This window comes from Pholcus phalangioides, unplaced genomic scaffold, assembly GCF_987345545.1.
Source record: "Pholcus phalangioides strain wild (caught in Gottingen) unplaced genomic scaffold, Ppha-v1.0 ptg000003l_1, whole genome shotgun sequence".
Classification (NCBI taxonomy): Eukaryota; Metazoa; Arthropoda; class Arachnida; order Araneae; family Pholcidae; genus Pholcus; species Pholcus phalangioides.
Window position 1 is genome coordinate 37,535,301 of NW_028301596.1, and position 20,563 is coordinate 37,555,863.

The window sequence follows — 20,563 nt, forward strand, 5'->3', positions numbered from 1 at the left end:
ATTTATAAAATGCTTAAAAGGCCTTCAAATATTACCATGTACCAGAGTGAAAATACAGTGTCGCAAAATCAAATCAATCAAGTGACCTGGGGCAGTTTTTTAGATTATTTAAGTGGCTCGCGATACATGCTTAACTCACCCTTAAGTGACCCCCCCCCCCACACGGCACATTTCCAGACCACTTAGATGATTCGCAACACATTTGCAAATCAATTAAGTAGCCTGTTTTAGGTGGCTCGCGGAGCTTTCTTACCTCACGTAACTGACACACGGCACATTTCCAGACCATTTAAGTGACCCGCGGCATATTTCCAGATGACTTGATTGACCCGCGGCACATTTCCAGGTGATTTAATTGACCCGTGGCACATTTACATATCACTTATGTGGCCCTTTAGATCAATGGGGCGCTCGGCCCCCCCCCCCAGGGGGATAGCGTATAAGCTGGTTCATCTCAGGAGACGTGGGCTACCGTGGAGAAATCCGACAACATCCAAGCCCGGCAAACCAACCGCACCAGGCCAGACAGCCACAATCCAACCAGCAGTAGGACCCCACCCACAATTCCCCCCTCCACACATCCTCCCTTATGTGGCCCGCGACACGTTTCCGAACCGAAGAAGTGGCCCGCACTCTTTCAAAGATTGAGCACCCCTTTATGCACACTGTACAGTCTAGGGGAAAACGAACATTATAACGGGGTTTTTCTCTGTTCTGGCATCACATTTAAAATCCATTAAAAACAGCAGCTTCCAACCCACCTTTTTTTTTTTGTTTCATTAGCGCCACGTTCCTTATCTGTAAAAAAAACAAAACAAAAACATCACACAGCAATGATTTCATCCCCGATCATCGATACCGCGTCTGATACTCATTTTCCGCGATAGCACGGGGCTCTAAAATGCCGTCGTAGGGGGTTTCATATCAATTTTATTTTGCAATAATTTAAAGGTCATGTATTTACATTTAATATGTAGTTCGAAAGTGCTAAACCTATGGCCTGTAGGCCAAACGTGGCCCTTGGAGTCATCTGATATGGCTTTCGACCTCAAAGCTAATTTTGTAAAAATTAGCTAAACGACACATTTACAGAGTACTCAAGTAACCAGCCACATATTTACAAGGAACTGCTCCGTGGATCACTTGCGTGACCCATGGAGCAGTTGTTCTAGAGCATTTAAGCTGCCTGCGACACATTTCCAGATTACTTAAGTGATCCGCGGTGCATATACAAATCATTTAAGTGAATTGCGATTTTATTTATTTAAGTGGTTTTTTTATTTGTTTTTATATTATTTATTAAGTAATATTAAATATATAATATTTAAGTGGCGTGTGGCACAATTCCATAGCACTTGAGCTGCCCGCGGTGCAGTTCCACATCACTCAAGTTACTCGTGGCGCAGTTATAGATCACTCAAGTGGCCCCCGACACATATCCTCGCTACTTAAGTGGCCCTGGTACATTCCCAGATCACTTAAGTGAGTCGCGGAATATTTACAGGTCACTTGAGTGACCCGCGGCACAGTTACGTAGCACTGAAGAAGCCCACGACACATTTCCAGATCCAAGGGGGAGGGGGAACTTCTTTCTGTTCAAAAGGCCGACATAATGGTCGGCTATAGAGTCGGGGGCCGCATCAGTTGTGCAACTTCGGTGTATAAGCCGCTACATTATTAATTGAATTAATTAGTTATAGTTATTAAATTAATGTCGCCACTATAAATATGAAGCTTGTAAGCAGTTTGTTAATCAAGAAATCTGCTGTTGGAACCAATAGTTCAAATAATCTTCACAAATGTAATTTTTCTCACAGTACTTTTACCTTGTCGTGGGCCGCACAAAATCACTTCACGGGCCGGATGCGGCCAGCGGGCCAGCTGTTGGCCACCCCTGCCTTAAGTGATCCGCAGAACATTTAGAGATCACTGAAATGGCCCGTGCTGCAGTTCCACATCGCTCAAGTAGCCCAGTAGCACACGGAGCGCGGTAGCCCGGTCGATAAGATGCTCGCCTAAAGTACCAAAGGATGTTTAGAGGTGTCGCGAGTTCGATACCCAGTTCGTCCTTGTCTGAAAACACTCCTGACACAGGGGTACAACAAAAGACGGCGATTTGACCGCAGCAAAAAACTGCTACGGCAGGGAGTCCCCCGTCGAGGGGTTAGCGCACCAACCTCTCGATGAGTATAAAAAAAAAACAAGCCTGCCGTTCGGAATCGGCAATAAGTTGTAGGTCCCGGTCTAATTAGACTTCGTGTGCAAAAAATGACCGTGGTGCGTCAAAAATGATCAAACCCAGTAGCACACTGACTTAAGTGAATCGTGTGACATATATACAGATTACTTGAGTAACGTGTGGCACAGTTCTGGAGCTCTTGAGTGACACGTGGCCCGGTTTCAGAGCATTTGAGTGACGTGTGACGCAGTTCCAGAGCACTTGAGCTTCCAGCGGTGTTTTTCCACATCACTTATGACGTGTATCACAGTAATAGATCACTTGAGCAATTCCCGATTCTCATATCCTTATGACTTAAGGAGCCCACGGCACATTCCCAGATCGCTTAAGTAAGTCACGACACATTTACAGATCACTTGAGTGACCCGCGGCATAGTTCCATAGCACTTAAGCAGCCCGCGACTCAAGAACAGAGAGGCTATTGCAACTGAGAGATACCCAAAGTACATACGAGACATTTTCAAATCAGCGAAGAAAGTATTCTTCAAACTTTTAATACCAGTGAAATTAAGTGAAAATTTTCGCCAACTGGCAATAATACGAGAAAAATTACCTTAAAATTTTGACTTGTTTTGTGTTATACAGCATTTCTTATATATTTATACTCTATTGTTATGTATGCGAGAAACACCTTTGAGCTGTCACACCAGCTGCCACCTAACAGATAAAGGCGAAACTATAGAACCTGTAATAATTCTTGAAGGATTAGGAACTATTCTCTAACAAAAACTAACTGTTGGATTTATAAACCGGCGTGCAGCACGAAAACGAACAATATGTGATACGATACCAGAAAATTGCTCATTTTTCACACTGCACATAAGTGTGAATTTCATGTGCTAAAATACCGGTTGTAGCATTGTATACGTTACTGCCAAAGCCCAAAGTGCTTTTCGGACTGGCCGAGAGTTTTGGCCAAGGTCCTATTTTCAGAAATGATTCGATCTTTCGAAGTGGCCGGAGATCTCCCTGGCCAATGTTCGATGAGCTGATGTAAGACTGTCCGGTAGGCGCCAAATTCATTTTTTTCATCGCCAATTTGTGATTTGTGGCTACATATAGTAGCTGTATTGGGCTAGCTCCATGTGACGAAAGACAGAGAGAGAGAGAGAGAGAGAAAAAGAGAAATTTGAGAGGAAAAAACTGAACTACTAAAACAATGAAATAAACAGATAGTTCTTTTGCCAAATTTTGGAGAAAATAAATGATTACCGCATCGGGACAGCAGTTTGATGGGTTGCCATAGCTAACGTGGCCATAGTCACCACGAAAAAATAGGCAAACTTTGTGATGACCCCGAATCATGAGTTTTGTTATCGGACTTTGGCCAAGGATCTACGGCCACTTCGCGAACTGACTGGCCAAAGACCAAAATTCGGGAAATTTACAACAAAATTCGCCAATTCGCGATATGGCCGGCACTTCACGGACTGGCAAATTTTGGACTTTAGCGCAATGCATAGGCGGAGACTTGGGAGTCTGGGGGGGCACGGTCATTATTGCTGGGGGGGGCACGATGATGATGATGCCAATTCATCTATACATATATGCATTAGATCAGTCGACTTCACCCTTGATGCTGGGTGGGGGGGGGCAATGTCCCCCCCACACGCCTCCCCGTATCTCCGCCCATGGCGCAGTGACATATACATATCAAAAGGAAAAATGAATGTCTCTCTACAACACTATCACTACTAACACCGACATTGAATAATAATATTCATAATCTCGGAGTTGAGAATATTTTTGAAATGTCCCGGATTACACTATGTAATTCTAAATATGATGTGGACGGGAAAATAAGATCCCGAGCCTCTTTTATTGTGGTCGAGCGATAGATTCTGAATAGAATTGGCGTTATCTTCGAGTTCTCTCTCACAAGTTCTGCATTATTATTATTATTGATGAGGTTTCGAAGCGATGTCTGGTTCGTATAATGCGGATCAATTCTCCATTGCACATTATTCCGGGATTTACCTGTAGAATAGCTTCTCCCCATTTCTGGATAAGATGGTTATGAATCAATTCTATGAGAGGAAAATATTTATAACCCGATTGTGTGCGCTGGATCATAATGTACTACACAGTCGAGTTCAACTGCCGCTCGAGTGCAAAGCCTCCTGTGCTTGTGCCGCCCCGAAAGACGACTCTGGTGGGAGGCTGAATGGGCTTTGGCCTGGAGGTCTCTGGAATCCCACTTCCTTTAGGAATTCATGTCTTTGACCATACGTCCCACTTTTAAACGAACTGATTTATTTTTCGGAACACAATTATTTCACCGCCGTCGATTACACCAGATAACTTTTTCCACATTACCGCTTTCGATGATGAGCCATTATATTTTGTTTCTTGCCATTTTTAGAGAGGATGAAGCTCTTCTCATTATATTAGAGCTAGAAGTATAATAAAGCTAACTTCTCATTAAGTATAGAGCTAGGAACACTAAAAATGGTCGTAATTTAAACAGCCAGAAAGGCACTAAAAATGCTTAAAATAGGCACTAAAAAGGCATTTATAATTTATGGAAGGAAGTTAAAAAAAACAAACTAAAAACTGAGGTATTATAAAGGTCCAAAAAATAGCTGAAAAATTGATTGCGCTAACAGCTCTAATGGAAAATTATTCTATAACGAATTAAAAATCATTCTAAAATTAATGAGAAAATTAATGAAGAATGAATTTTTTTTAATTATTTCACAAACATAAACATATTTATTTATTTATCCACATCTCAACAGGCAAGCATTGCTCAATTATAAAGATGGGCAAGAGAAAAGAAATACAAAATACAAATACACAGAAGGGGAATACAACAAAATACAAAATACAAAAAAAAAAAACTACAACAAAAAACAAAAATGAATGGAACAATTATTGAAAATACGATACTGAGAAGTACACGCGGTGAAGCATAAGCATAATAACATATAACCTTTAAGAAATTCTCTTATAGTTGAACATAACTCTTACAAAAATAATACACAAATTTAAGGATATGATGCACAAATACCAATATACGGGGTGATTATAAAAAAACTATCCCAACGTATAGGCCCCTAACTGTCATACCATTCACAGAAACTGAATGAAATTTTGGCATAAGGTATTTTGAGGTATGCGCTCAAGAATGATATGGAAAAAAACAGTGTCACTCCAACAGTTACGGTTACAGTGAGAAAATTTCGAAAATATCAAATGGCAACACCAAGTTTTTTGTATTGGAATGCGATCTCCATACTGAAAAACACCAAATAGCGTTGGAATGGCACCTGTAGCACGAAAATCCCCGGAACTAGGCAAGGAAAAAGTAAAAAGGACTTTGCCGTGCACCAGAGCATTAATGTTCGTTTCATTCGTCACACCGTTTCTTCGGCTGAGATCCCAGCCTGATTAGTCCTCCACAAGGTCATGTGGAAAATTTGTGAAACACAATAAAATGCTTTATTTTATGCTGCTTCTCTGTCCTTATTGGTTGTCCTCACTTTTAGCCTATCTACCGCCGGTGATTTTCATGCTACAGTTGCCGTTCGAACGCTATTTAGTGTTTTTCACAATGGAGATCACATTCCAATACAAAACACTTGGTGTTGCCATTTGATATTTTCGAAATTTTCTCACTGTAACAGTAACTGTTAGAGTGACACTGTTGTTTTCCATATCATTCTTGAGCGCATACATCAAAATACCTTATGCCAAAATTTCATTCAGTTTCTGTGAATGGTATGATAGTTAGGGGCCCATATGTCGGGATAGTTTTTTTATAATCACCCTGTATAATAAACAAGCAAATACGCACACAATACATCACTTATTTGCTAAGCTTTGCCAAAAAAAGCGCAAATATGTTATTCCCTCCATTGAAACCCATTTTAAAAATGTTTAGGACAACAACTTCCATAGAGTAACATGGGTAGAGTAAATATTCAAATGTCATTTTTTCACGTATTACAAATTTGCACATTCATGTTTCTGTCAAAGGGGGACGACATTATATAGCTTCATTATTTGTTAATCTATTTATATACTTATTTACAGCCATTCAGTGGATAGTTTCGTAGTTTCGTGAAATGAATAGAATATGTTTTTATAGCGTCAACTAATATTACAAAGTTACCTAAGCTACGTCTGCTATGAATGAGTAGCATCTGAAAATATTCGATTAATCGATTAAATTTTTTTTTTTTGATTAACCTGTTAAAAATTTTAATCGATTCCTAGCCCTAATAAAAATAAACAAAGGAAAAACTTACACGCACAACACAAAAAAAAGGACAAAATTCTTAATGTAGTAGTACAGTATAGTATAGAACCGACCACGCCCGGGCTCTGTCGCTTTTGCGATATAAGCTCATTGATCGTTAGATCGTGGGCGTGCCGGAAAAAAACTCAAGCCGGCCCGAAACCCCCAATCCCAGGGCACATCACCGCTCGACAAGCCAGGACAGCACCGCGGGCGCAATCTCCCCCTCAGCCCCGCCGACGCGGCCCACAACGCCCCAACACGCCCCGCGAAGGGAGACTCCCGACCATCCTGACGAACCTCCACCGCGCACACGACGGTATGACGCACACGACAATGTATGACGAGAAACTGCCTGGATGTTGGGCAGCACTCCTCCCTGAGCTATGGTCACTCCGGACAAGAGCTTGTTCAACTCTTCGTCGTTCCTGATCGCCAGCTGCAGATGTCTGGGAATGATCCTGGTTTTCTTGTTGTCTCGCGCTGCATTTCCTGCCAATTTCCGGCCGGTATACCTGGCCGCCGTCCTGGAATACCTATTCCAGGACGGCGGCCAGGTATACCGGAGCTCCGGCACCTACCCTCTCGGCGTAGTTGCCTTTTCGAAGGAGACGGTGGATACGGCCGACGGGAAATTGTATACCGGCACGGCTAGACCTGGTCTTGCTCTTCCCCTTCACTTTTCCTCCATTTCCACGTCCAGACATGTTTAATTTTTCCTAAAAAATGATCGGAACGCCGCTGTGGTGGTCGAGTGGTTATAGTGACGGACTCGCGATGTGAGGATCCGGGTTCGAACCCCACAGTGGTGGTCAGCTGAAGTTGGTTTTCTGTGGTTCCCAACTTCAAGGCGCAAATGCGAGCCGATCTCCCCGTTAAAAAGTCTCGCCACAGAGAGCAACAGTCCTACAACGATAAATCATTCAATCATAACACTTCACTCATAGTTAGAAGAAAAAAACTGGTGGCAGATGGCAGCACTACACATAACAAACATTACACAGAAACAAACTTTACGTCAGGTTGCACTACACGTACACGCACATTCCCGCATGTACCGATTCGTTGGGGGGTTCCGTGGGGGGGGTTGCATTTGGGGTGTAGCAGTAGTAGGTAGGGGCCTCCAAAAAATGGCTCGAGGATCCATGATGTTCTTAAGTCAGCCACCTCGTTGGGCAATTTGCCTGTTGTGGCGTTGTATTTGTATAATAATGCTTTTTTTTAAATACCGCGTGTGTGTGTGTGGGTATATTGTGTGTATTTCTAGTGGTAATAAATTATATAATTTCGGAGCTAAATAATAATATTTAAGAAAAAATTTCTTTCCTAAAAGTAGGAAAACGATAAATTATACGAAGATTTCTAAGAATTGAAGAAGAATGAGACTGACCCCGACTCACAAGATTTTGAAAACGTTTTTGGATTGAGAATAAAGGCCAAAAATTAGTTTTTAATAATCAGGAAAACCACATATTTGCACCGTAATTTATAAGTGAATAAAACCATGCATATATAATACGAGTCTTTTCGAAAATTAGAGGATAATTTCTTAATTATATCATAAAAATCATATACTGTATATGAAACAAAACGAGGCTTTTTAAGTAATTCATGAACGTGGGATTTCCATTTTAAATAGCTGCCCAAATTTATGAACCCAAGTATTTAATACTATTTACGTCGTGAATTGAATCGCAATTACAATCAGGTTTCAAATCACACAAGCAAGTGTGTGAAATTTAAGACCAAGATATGTAAATTAGTTTGCATGAGATCTAAATTGATGTATTTTGTTTTAAATTATCAACATAGCCATAGAACCATTTTTAATTAATATCAAATCGTGGTTATTATGATTCTTAACGCTTTCAGTGGAAATCACGAGGTATCTCGTCAAACTTGATCTGCTATATTTCATATACCTCGAAATATCTTGACTTCTAAAAACGCATTGAAGTTGTTTTTACAGCAAAACATATTATACATTTCCCCCCCCCCTCCTTCCACTCAATCAAATGCCAATGGGTGGAATCAGCTCTTGTTCAAGGTTAGATAAGAGAAGGAGGTAGAAAAAAATGACTGTGTGTTTTTCTCAAACCCCCTTCTTTCAGCACTGTAAAGAAATGCACGCTCAGTATATTTATTTATATATATATAGATAGATATATATTATAGTAAGCGAGATGTGGGAGGAGTAAATTTTCTTGTTGTGTGTGTGAAGGTGGGGGGGGGGGCGTAGTTTTCAGCTCGCAAAAATCGAAAGAAAAACTAATTCTTCGTCAAAGTAAGTGGCAATTTGTGAAGGTTATCGCGATTCCAAATGCGGCAGTTATAATGCGGATCAGGAAAATTAAAGGAAAAAACCGCTAAAAGGGTTAAGATCATCATATGAATACATCGATACAGAATCATCGGCACAAGTGATTATGAACCATTTAATCTCCAAATTACATAGATCATTAATGAATATCAGGAAATGCAAAGGACCCAATATGTATCCTTTTGGGACTCCTCTATTTATTTGGATATAATTACTCAAATTATCCTGTATTTTGACTCTTAGTTGATGTTATGTGGTAAATATGAGGTGAATCTGTTTAATATATGACCTCGAATAGCAGCCGACTTAAATTTTTGAATAAGAATGTAATGGTTTACATTGTCAAAAGCCTTCGGAATATCTAAAAATACTGCAACAGTAAATTTGCTCTTGTCAATGATATTATAAATAAATTTCGTAAGAAAAGAGAAAGGCGAATTTTCATCACCTCGTTCTTTCAAACCAAATCAGAGTCCTGTAAAATGCAAGGGTGTACGATTAGCAGCTTATTTCTAAATTTATTTATTTTTTTTTAGTTTAACGCTTCGGTTGCGGGAATAATCGGAAAAATGCTTCCCTCACTACAGGAGTGTAAAAAAAAAATCAATTTGTTTCTTTCAGTTTTCTTCTGTGAAAGAGAGATGGCAATCAAACTCAGATATTTCAAATTCAATGCAATCACACGCAAAAATATATATGTTACTGCCAAAGCCCGAAGTGTTGGCCGATTCGCGACGGAGCCAGCCCAGTCGACCAGACCAATGTCCGATATTCGGGCTTTCGCTGGAACTCATGTATCGATCCTATATACATCTCTATACATGTATCACTAAGATATCGATATTCAGATTCCTTTGATCGTTAGGGTTGCCATAACTAACCATAATCATTACGGTTAACTATGGCTAATTATAAATGGCCATAATTATCACGCACACAACAAAAAAATGCCAATGCGGTGATGACCCCGAATCATAGGGACCGATATAGGGATGTATAAGGATCGATAAGTAAGGGCCGGAAAAAGTCTGAATTTCGGTCGGACATTGGCATTAAGACGGCACTGGATCGGTTATCCGAAAAATCAGTTATCCGAACACACCCAGTCTGCAGTTGTTTCGGATAATCGATGCTTTACAGTACATGTAAATATGAATGATACGAATGCAAAATCTGAGTTCGAACCCAAAAATCACCTACATGTATGCTAGTGATAGGAAACTAGACAATAGATCACTACTCAATCTCATATACAGTCGGTTATCCCATATACAACAAAGATTCCAGCACAAAATATCCGATTAAGCGGGATATACAATTATGCGGGAAAATTTTCAATTGCCATTTTACAACGTTAGGATAGTTTGCATATTGAAAACTGATGAAAGATCAATATTAATATAGCTCCTCGAATAAATCAGACATAAAAAATGAAATGAAAATTATATTTAATTTCGATAACAATACCTAAGACCAACCGTGGTCCCCTCTCTCTCGGCCTAGGGGATATAAGCTGGTTCGTCTCAGGAGACGTGGACCACGATGGAAAAGAATACTTTTAATTTATTACAATTCCAGATGTTTCATGAGATAGGCCTCCGCACACTGCTCGTTACGTCACGCAAGTAGTACCATCCTCATTCAGAATATTCAGAGGGAAAAAAATCCGCTGCACGTACTAGGTGCCATCGTTGTGTGCAAAAGAAACGATCGCGCACAGAGTTGGTGATTTCTATGCCCAATATCCAATCACCGTGCGGAAGGGTTAACAGTTGACGTGTGAAACGTTCGATTAAGCTGGTAAAAGTAGTTGAAATTACCGTATTAAGCGGCGGAACTTTAACATTGTCTCTGTGGGAGAAATTTTTTTGCCCAAGGATTTTATCCGCTTTAGCGGGGGATGGGGGAGAATCCGCTTATCCGTTATGAGATTAAGCGGAACGGCCTGTACGTGTGTGTATACATCCTCCCACACAAAATACTACAAGCAAACCCATCATAAAATGGAGAAATTATATAAAAAAAAACTGGAATATGTGCGTACGCCATCTATACGTCATTTAAAGAATTTGATCGTAAAAAAGGAAAAAAAAGTTCTAATCATCACAGGATGATTGAGCGTTATATTAATAAGAGAAACAGACGTTATATTATAATAAAAATACCCAAATTAAAAACAGATGATGGGTCTCGAAGTTGATTCTGTTGTTGGATTTTAGGTCGCAGCTGAAAAAAGGTCAAGAACCCTTAAAAGCTAGATCTTTCCTGACCGTTCAGTCCCGTTGAAGAATCGAAATTGATTCTTTCTATCTTCGAATCATTTAAACACAAGCGGTCTATCCTCTCTGTAACCTATTAAACACTCCCCTAACCCCTTCAGAAAATGTTTACATAATTTACGCTAATTACTCATCGCATCAATCAGCATATTCTCGAGCTTCCAACCCCTTGCATGGAGATAGCGCGCACACACACACACGCTATCTCTAAACGCTTCTCTCTCATCGGCAATTTTTTCTTCCCCCTTAGCACTTTGGGGCCCCCTTATCAACTAAGGGGAAAAAAAGTAATTTGTCTTATTACAACCGAGAGGACGTCGATTATATAGTGCGAGATAAGCTCGAGGCTATCGCATCTTTCTAGAAGCAGATGCAAAGCAAAGAAAAACATTTTGGGCCCTGGATGGTCATTTCCTCGTGGCTTTTATTTCTAGAAAATTCTATCCCAACACCCACACTATCTCCCCGCTCTATGTGTTTTTTTAGTTCGGTCAAGCACCTACATCTCTTTTTTTCTTACGAGTCTTGTCTCCATCATGGTGCTGGAAATTTCCAGAGAAAACGGCTTTTATCTTTCCAGTTTAAGTTTGAGAGAATGTTTACAGTGTCGGGAACATTCTATATAGAGTAAACACGATTCGCGCGAGTGTTGACATTCCCCCCGAGAATCTTCGAGAAAATCGTATGAAAGTCTTAAGACAGGCTTTACTTTTAATGAATACTTCACATAGAAATACTCAAAGCAGAGAAATGTACAAAAACACAGGAATATTCAGTTCCTCTAAGAGGGTTTTTCCAGGGTTTTTCCGCCATTGCTAGGTTCGAGAAGCTCGCTGTTGATCGATTTGGTATAGATGATTGATAACTGACATATACAGGCAAACTCGGTTATAATGACAAAAGACAGGGTGTTTCTGAACCTCCGACCCCGGGGGGGGGGGGACATGCGGTACCCCATAGTACACGACGTAAAATGTATCTTAATTTTAGTTCATTTTCAAAGTACACTTGCAAAGTACACTTTCCGCAAACCTTTATCCGGCGTGTGAAAAGTTTTCCGGTAAAAAAATATCAGTACACACACATGCATACCCAGACTGATCATATTTCTTTCAATAAAATACGAAATACCATCAATTATTACACAGAAGAATTGTAAAAAGGCCGCAATTTTTGCAAATTACAACAAAAAATTGTCAAAGGCACGTAAATTTGCCAATTACAGTGAAAAGATTATCAAAGGCAAGTAAAGTTGCCATCTATCACTGAAATTGCTGAAAAATCACCAATGGCAAGAAATAGAAGGCTCCTGCAAGTCGCAATGCCCAAAAAACTCATCGAATAAACGTAGGATTTTTTTAACAAATATGTGAGAAGAATGCATTTATAGACTACTGGGGGGGGGGAGAGGTTCTGCCCCCTGCCACCTGTGGCGGCCCCCCCATCGTTTTTTCTTCACAACGTATCTCTTGTTTATTTCGTTCCACTTCATCAGAGTTCGTCTGGGGGGAAGGACGCTCACCGTACATTCGTGCTGCCTCTGTGGTACTTCCGTTTTTAGCTCCGTAAATGAAATGCATGTCTGCTTTTTCGGTATTACTAAAGTGCGCCATTATCACATTATAACACGCGCGTTTCACATTATGTTGTAACGTACGGGAGTACGTTGCAACATGTTAAACCATGCATTCTTTGATGACCTTCTTTCTGATGACCTCTTTCTTTTCTGAATCACCCTGTATGCATATTTATTATGATTAGGGTGACTACCAATTATAGCTGAAGTCTCTTTCACATTGGAGGTCGTTAAAACCGAGTTTGATAGCATTTTAAGAGATCGACTAGCTCTGCTTCTAAAAAAAGGGTAACAATCCTTCTATACAAATAGCTCTCGAGAAAGAAAGGGGATTAGTGTTCTTGTTTGATACGCCGCCTATCAAAAAATTATATGCTGCTAAATACGCTGGTGTTCAAAACTAAGAGAATACATTTACTCGTATTTTTCAAAATTTAGTGGGAGGAGGAGGGGGGGGGGCAAGAAAAGTGTGAATGCTTCCCGAATTCAGCCAAACTGTCCGTAGAACCAAGTCCCCTTACCTATGGCACATGTCCATTGGGAGCCTACATAACAGGAACTGTTACAATGATGAGTGTAAGTATGTTGATAGCCAAGCTGTTATTTCCAGCTAATTACAGGGCCACAGAATATTACTTTATCCCGTTGGCTCATGATGTCGAGAGGTTTTGCATAGAATTTCCACAAGAGGGAAACTCACTGAACGGGGGGTTCGCCGCTGTGGTGGTCGAGTGGTCACAGTGACGGACTCGTCCTCGTCCGTCTACAGCATCCTACTTCGTTTCCTCTTATTTTGACGTAGAATCTTCCAGGTTGGCTCACAAATACCGTACGGTGATTGGATGTGAGAGGAATAGAAATCGCTAACTCTGTGCCCAACCTTTTTCTTTCTCCGTTCAACGAGGATACTAGCACATTTTTTTTCTCTGGACATTCTGAGTGAGGATGGACTACTTGCCTGACATAACGAGCAGCGTGCGGAGGCCTTCTGTCTCAAGGAGGTGCTGGTTGTGTTCGGTTTGAAAGAAAGAAGCCCAGGGGGTCCGGAAATCAACCTTATTTACAAAATTAGGTTTATAAACTAGTTATTATAAAATTATGTTCTATTCCATTTAAATTTACTCAAAAACCAATTCGTAAGTAAAAAAGTGATTCCCTTTCAGGATGACGGTATGGGGGCCCTGGATAAGACGGGGGGGGGGCATGGGCGAAGGAAAAATGTGCAAGAAACTCCTAGAAAAGAGTTTCAGAATTCGGTATAATTTTAGTTAGTCTTAGTATTATGACCATGATGTGACAAAAATGATGACATGAATTTTTTTTTTTTAATTTCCAGCTGGATCTCGGTAATGGAATTGCAGGTAGCCCAGCTGTGGTCTTTGATCCTTTTATTCATTGGAACTTTCATCTTCGGGATCCTTCCTGTCTTTTGCTTCCGGTATGGATCTTCCACCATCCGACGAGGAAGAGGCAATGGAAGGACTGATGCTGCTGCTTCGTACCTCGTCAACTTCGGAGGAGGTATCTTCCTGTGTTTGGCACTTTTGCACCTGCTGCCGAAAGCCAGAGACGAAATTACCGCCGGCTCGGATATCGAAGACATCAACGTCACGGGGATAAACAGCGCAGGTGAGCTTTGAAATATAACTTTGAAACATAAACGAGTCTATCTGATATCACCGATTTGAAAAGTATTTCAATACCAAGACATTATATATGGTATTTCTTACAAGGTCACAGGCACCATTCCCACTCGTCGCCAGAATCCTCCGGACATCACCACAGCCACCACAGTCTTCCGTTGGCTGAATTCACCATGGGTTGCGGTTTCTTCCTGGCTTACATCGTCCACGTCGTCCTCCAGATTCTGCTGAACCGTTCGAAACCGCCTAGGAATGAGCTCCGCTCGGAGATCCACGACCGATTCTGCAGCTGCAGCATGAGGAACATCGAGTGTAACAGACTATACAAGCACAAGCCAGTGACGCCACACCCTGCGGCACTGTCTGAGAGGAGACGGAGGAGCGCAACCTGGGACGGCGCTCTGATGGCCTCCAAGAGGTTGCTAATGAACAAGTACGTAAGGAAATGTTTTCCTGCACAAAGTTACGAGGATTACCATGCCGGGTCACTCAATTCGTATTGGTTTTGAGATATGCGGTTTTTTTAATGAAAGGGGCCATTCAAGTATTACGTAAGCAGATTTTTAGCCATTTTTGACCCCCCCCCCTTGTCAGCAAAGTTAGCAAAACACTGACCCCCTCCCTCCCCCCCGTCAGCAAAATTTCGTCAGCAGCTTAGAATATTACATATCTTCAAAAAGGGTGGTTGATTACGTAAGCAACCTTCAAACCCCCCCCCCTTCCCCGGTCAGCAAAAGTCAGCAAATCCGAAACCCCCTCGATGCTGACGTAATACTTGAATGACCCCAAAGCACGGTAGTTATTTTTTTAATAGTGGCAACAACTCTGCAATGTAATTCGTACCTCCGGTTAGTTGCATACCTGCCCTGCCCGAAAGCAAATTGACTCGCCCTTTGTTCTACATGCTCACGGACAATGATTGATATGAACTAAGAATATTATGAACGAACGGTCTAATATGGTACGGTCAAAACATTTTGAAATAGAAGCAGCAGAGAGCTGGATGAAATCGGACGTGTGAAACACGTTATGCAGCTTTTTGGTATCGTCAATGACTTCGAAAGGCTTGCGGACAAGGCCGGACTTTGAATCCTGCGGACAACGCGGCAGAAGAAGGCGCCAACTGAAGGGACCAATGGGGCGATTTCTTAGGGTGATTTATAATCAGCAAAACATTATTCGCTTACACTTTCTTTTCTTACTTTCAAACAGAGCACAACTCAGGTCTACTGCCATGAGCAATTTACTGCCTAGTGAGCTGTGCCGGAAGTGTAAGTACCAAAGGGGGTCATTCAAGTATTACGTCAGCATCGAGGGGGGAAGGGAGGGGGTTTCGGATTTGCTGACTTTTGATGACAAGGGAGGGGGGGGGTTGAAGGTTGCTTACGTCATCAACCACCCTTTTTGAAGATATGTAATATTCTAAGCTGCTGACGAAATTTTGCTGACGGGGGGAGGGGGTTAGTGTTTTGCTGACTTTTGCTGACGGGGAGGGGGGGTCAAAATGGCTGAAAATCTGCTTACGTAATACTTGAATGGCCCCTAACAGTCTGAGTGCGTATTTAGTGTTGTGTCTGGTTTTTCAGTGCTTCCATCTATATTGCAGAAGTGAAGTGTGATGATTCAATGTTTGTACCGTTTTTAGGCCTGTTACTCTCTGTGGCGAGACTTTTAAACAGGGAGATGGGCTCGCATTTGTGAATCGAAGTTGGGTATCACAGAAAACCAACTTCAGTCGACCACTATTGTGGCGACGGTGGGGGTTCGAACACGTATCCCCGCGATGCGAGTCCGTCACTATGACCACTCGGCCACCACAGTGGTTTGCTTACACATAAAAAAATGTCCAGAACTGGCTCGGGTTGCAGGGCATCTGCGTAACCTTACACACACAGAGCCAAGATGGGTGAAAAGCCTTCAATTGGCTAATTAAGATGAAGAAAACTTTTCGTGGCACTTGCTTTAGGACAGTTGAAGACATTTTTAGGCCTTAGGCTACCCTCTTCGCTCTGTTAGGCCAGCGTTTCTAAACCTTTTCTCCCTGGCAGAACATTTGAGGTAATTTATATATATTCCAGGACAGTGTTCTTCAGCCGCATGTTCAAGTCGCACAGCGAAACATTTCTTCACATTCCTGAAGTCACTGCATGATTCGGAAGCTGCAGTATTGCGGTGAGAGAAGGATGATTCTGAAATTTACATTCACGTGAAAAAAATTGTTCAGCCATGTCAGTAATGTGAGGGATGATCAGACGTAACAGTTGTTATAATTTGGTTTATTTTTGTATGAGTTTGGCGAAATTTTATGTATAGGCTGAGCGGGAGGTGAGGAAGACAACCATTAGTGTGGAATGGACTTGCCCTAGGAAGGCGCGCGGAATCATGTGATATGTGCTGGCGGTCGGTCGGTCGACAGTATGTTCACTGTATACTGCCTCCCTTTGCTGATGTTTGCAGAGAGAATTGAAATGAAGAACAGACAGTGCTTCACGCGTTCAGTTATATTTCATAAACGTCGTGACGTACTGCGTACTAGCGCTAGTTCTCACGATAATCTTTATTCTTATAATTGTAGCGCATGAGCATGTAATGAGAAGTCTATTTACTCTCTCTTCGAGGCAGAGTTAGTATGTAGCTAACACTTGGCGTAAACCAGGAGTCTTCATCCCATGGCCCGAGGACCAAATGTGGCCTTCCGAGCTTTCTCCCGTAGCCCCCATTTTGAGAAAATAGCTACTTTTTAATAGGAAAACGATTACAGTTATACAGGGTATATAATTGTATAACGAAAATTATACAGGGTGTCCTGTAAGTAGTTGCACGGCTTTTATCTCATTAACCGTCCGTCATAGAGGTATGTTTTCAAATTTAAAAAAATGCTCAAAAGGCGTTAAAAAATTACGCTGCACCAGTTTTGAGAGTGAAAATACAATGTGTAACAAAAAATAAAACCCAAATTTTATACTGTTCCCCAACTTTCAACTCCAACTTTCAATTAGAAAGTTGTTGCCCTTTCCCTCCTGATGCCAAAAAAAAAAAAAAAAAAAAAAAAAATCCCATGTTTCCAAGTGCTATATTCACAGAGATATTTGAATTCGAAAAACCTAGGAAGTTTGTGTGGAAAAAACAGCGTTAAATGCGGGTAAAACGTTTTTTTCGCATTTAACGCTGTTATTTCCCAAATCTCCTCCGTGTTTTTTGAATTTGCATCTCAGTGAATATTGCACTTAGAACCATGCAATTTTTTTGTTGTAATCAGGAGAGACAGGACAAAAATTCTCTTACTGGGTTTTAGGGTACACGGGAACTGCATATTAATTTTAATTTTGCTGCACACTGTATTTTTACTCTCAAAACTGGGAAAAGGGTAATTTTTTAAACGCCTGTTGAGGATTTTTAAATTTAATCATACCTCTTCGACGGACGGTGGATGAGATAGGTGCCGCGCTAGCACTTACAGGACACCCTATACATTAAAAGAAATCGATAGAGAGCACTTTCCAGTGAAATTCGCACTGCGGTATTTAGTACTGTCATATACTTTATAGATTCAATAGTTTTGTGTGAATTTGATACATTAAAAGGATCGTCGTAACAAATTCGCGAACCCGGCGCCAAAACACTTTTTGAGACCTATGATTTTGTATACAGTATTTCGAATATTGCCCCCACTATTGTAAACAACCCTTGCATATAAAATACACTATTTTATACAATACTTTCATGTTTTCTAACTGTGAATATTCCTAATTATATAGGCCAGATGAAATAACTCAAATACTGAGTCCACCGGATATTCTACAATCGTCTTTCATATCGCATCCGCAACCGAACTACGGCACCGTTGATCCAACAGCGCCGCTACTGGGATCGACTCAACCCTTGACAACACAGGACAGCCACGGCCGACTGATACACGGTGAAGGCGGAATAACCATAGCCACGAGGCCAGTTGCCGTGCCACCCCACTTGCCGAATATACCAGAGGGCGAATTGCCTGGATCGACACCCGTCACGACGTCTCCCATCTCCTTGGGCTGCGTGATGATCGTACTGGCGCTTTCGATCCCCTCGATAATCGAAGGATTGACCATAGGATTCCAACAAACTGCTGATGAGACCTGGAGCCTCTTCCTCGTCACGGCAATACCCAAGTTCGTTGTGTCTTTCGCCACAGGGGTCGTCGCATTCTCCAGTGAGAGCAAGATAATTCTGACCACGGTCTGCTTGGTCATCTTCTCCATCATGTCACCGACAGGCATCGCTATAGTGATGCTTTCAGACATGAATGACATGTCGTGCATGGCGGCAGGGATACTTGACTCTCTAGCCGCTGGGGCGATCCTGTACGTCATCTTCTACGAGCTGTGGCCCAAACAACACCCGAACAACGCGTGCAGTCACAGTCGGTTCGTCGTAAGGCTGTTCGGTCTAGTCTTCATGATAACGTTGCAATATGCTACAACGTTTCTCTGAAGAGAGAAAGCGGTATTGGAATGAGATGATGATACTAACGTGGTGGGCATTGGGAACCAGTAATCCTAGTCCATGTTATACGACCGGATGGTGTGCTGGAGCCGTCAGTTGGTTCTAATTGGATAACAGGACAATAGGAGGAGATTAGGCAACAAAAGAGTACGCTAAATTTTCAACATCAGATCTCCTGTCGGAGATTTGAGTGCTTGACCCAAAAAGTGTTCTTCTTCTCCCCTCCTCCTCCGTTCGATTCCCCGTATTATTCTGAAAGATTTCAAAATTTTATTTGACGCATTCTAAATTTTATCCATTGCAATATTTATCGTCATACAATTTTTTTTATACCTTTTAAGGCCATTGATTTTACATTGAAAAAAAAACAGGTAGATCCTTGATATTATCATGATTGGAAAGCCTCAGGATTTCAATCGGGAGCCTCTGAAAAACATCTATTTCGGAGCCTCTGAAAAGTCTCTATTTGGAGGCCCTCCTCTGAAAAATTTGTAATTGGGTGTCTCTGAAAAACCTCTAATTTCAGACCCTCATCAGAAAAGCCTCTAATTTCGGAACCTCATCAGGAAAGCCTCTAATTTCAGATACTCCTCAGAAAAGTCTCTAATTTCAGATCCTCCTCAGAAAATCCTCTAATTTCAGAACCTCATCAGAAAAGTCTCTAATTTCAGGTTTTCCTCTGAAAAACTTGATTGAGAATCTCTGAAAAGCCTTTACTTTATATTTGTGAGCCTCTGAAAGGTTTCAAACCCTCCAATTGAGAGTCTCTGTAAAGCCTCCGATGCCACCGCTGTATCCAATTTGGTTACGAGCCAGTTTTATCGGCTCATACAACTAATCCCTCGGCTGTTTATACTCCATGTTATAACCATGCGTAGATGAGTGTTATCTTATTATACGTAAACGTTAGTTATATATATATGAGCATGACTCGTGGAAATTTGGTATCCGTTACTATGTAACGAATTTGTTTTCCTTTTTTTATATGGCACATTGTGTATAGAGCCTTGTATTTAGAATTTTTATATATTGTATAACATATAATAAACTTCACTGAAGTACGAATCTAGTACGCTTTTTCCCCCCCGAACATACATGTGTTGTGGAGGGCGATCTCGGGGTTCACGGAGCAGAAACAACTGATAATATTAAAGCGAATTATATACGCAACTTATAGGGGTTGACTTTTCATTAACTTTAACTATATACAGGGTGTCCTATAAGTTCGCAAATAGTAAATAGTTTAAAATTCATAACTGAAGGAATTGGTATATTTGAATGCGGTTTCAGGAAAAGTTATTCCCACGAAGATGAGAGAGAGAGAGATTTTTTTTTTTTGGTATTGAAAAAAATAGTTCACATTTTTGTCGATAGAGCGCACTGCACAAAGTCCGACAGGAGCGATTGGACCCGAACTTTTCTTCACTCTCTTCTTCGTCCGGAACGTTCGCAAAATACGGCTGGCGATTCGTTGCTAAGGTAATACAGATTCACAAATAGGGACTTTATCCACCAATGTCAGCATCACAATGAAAACCTTATGTAAGCACCAGTAGCAGGAAAATTCAGAGATGCGCTGTTAATCCTACTCCCTGCATTTTATGGGACTCTGGCTCTCATATTTCGAGTGATTTTGTTTTGTGCAGTGCCCTCTATCAGTAAATACTTGAACTAATTTTTTTTCTGCACTAACCCCCCTCCCCCCTCTTGAAAACTTTTTCGCAAACCGCATTCAAAGGCATCAATTTCTTCAATGTTTATAAATTTTTAAACTATTC

At 41.2% G+C, this 20,563-nt stretch overlaps 1 protein-coding gene across 2 annotated transcripts in view; it reads left to right on the forward strand.

The window, feature by feature from the left end:
- Positions 1-19,850, forward strand: part of LOC149088494 (uncharacterized) — a 43,855-nt gene extending 24,005 nt beyond the window's left edge. For both annotated transcript variants that reach the window (XM_089247737.1, XM_089247744.1), the window contains exons 3-5: positions 13,991-14,283; positions 14,388-14,730; positions 18,056-19,850. In XM_089247737.1, the coding sequence (XP_089103863.1) occupies positions 14,004-14,283; positions 14,388-14,730; positions 18,056-18,773 (1,341 nt within the window). In that variant the 5' untranslated portion in view covers positions 13,991-14,003 and the 3' untranslated portion in view covers positions 18,774-19,850. The remainder of the gene's footprint in view (positions 1-13,990; positions 14,284-14,387; positions 14,731-18,055) is intronic.
- The last annotated feature ends 713 nt before the right edge of the window (positions 19,851-20,563 follow it).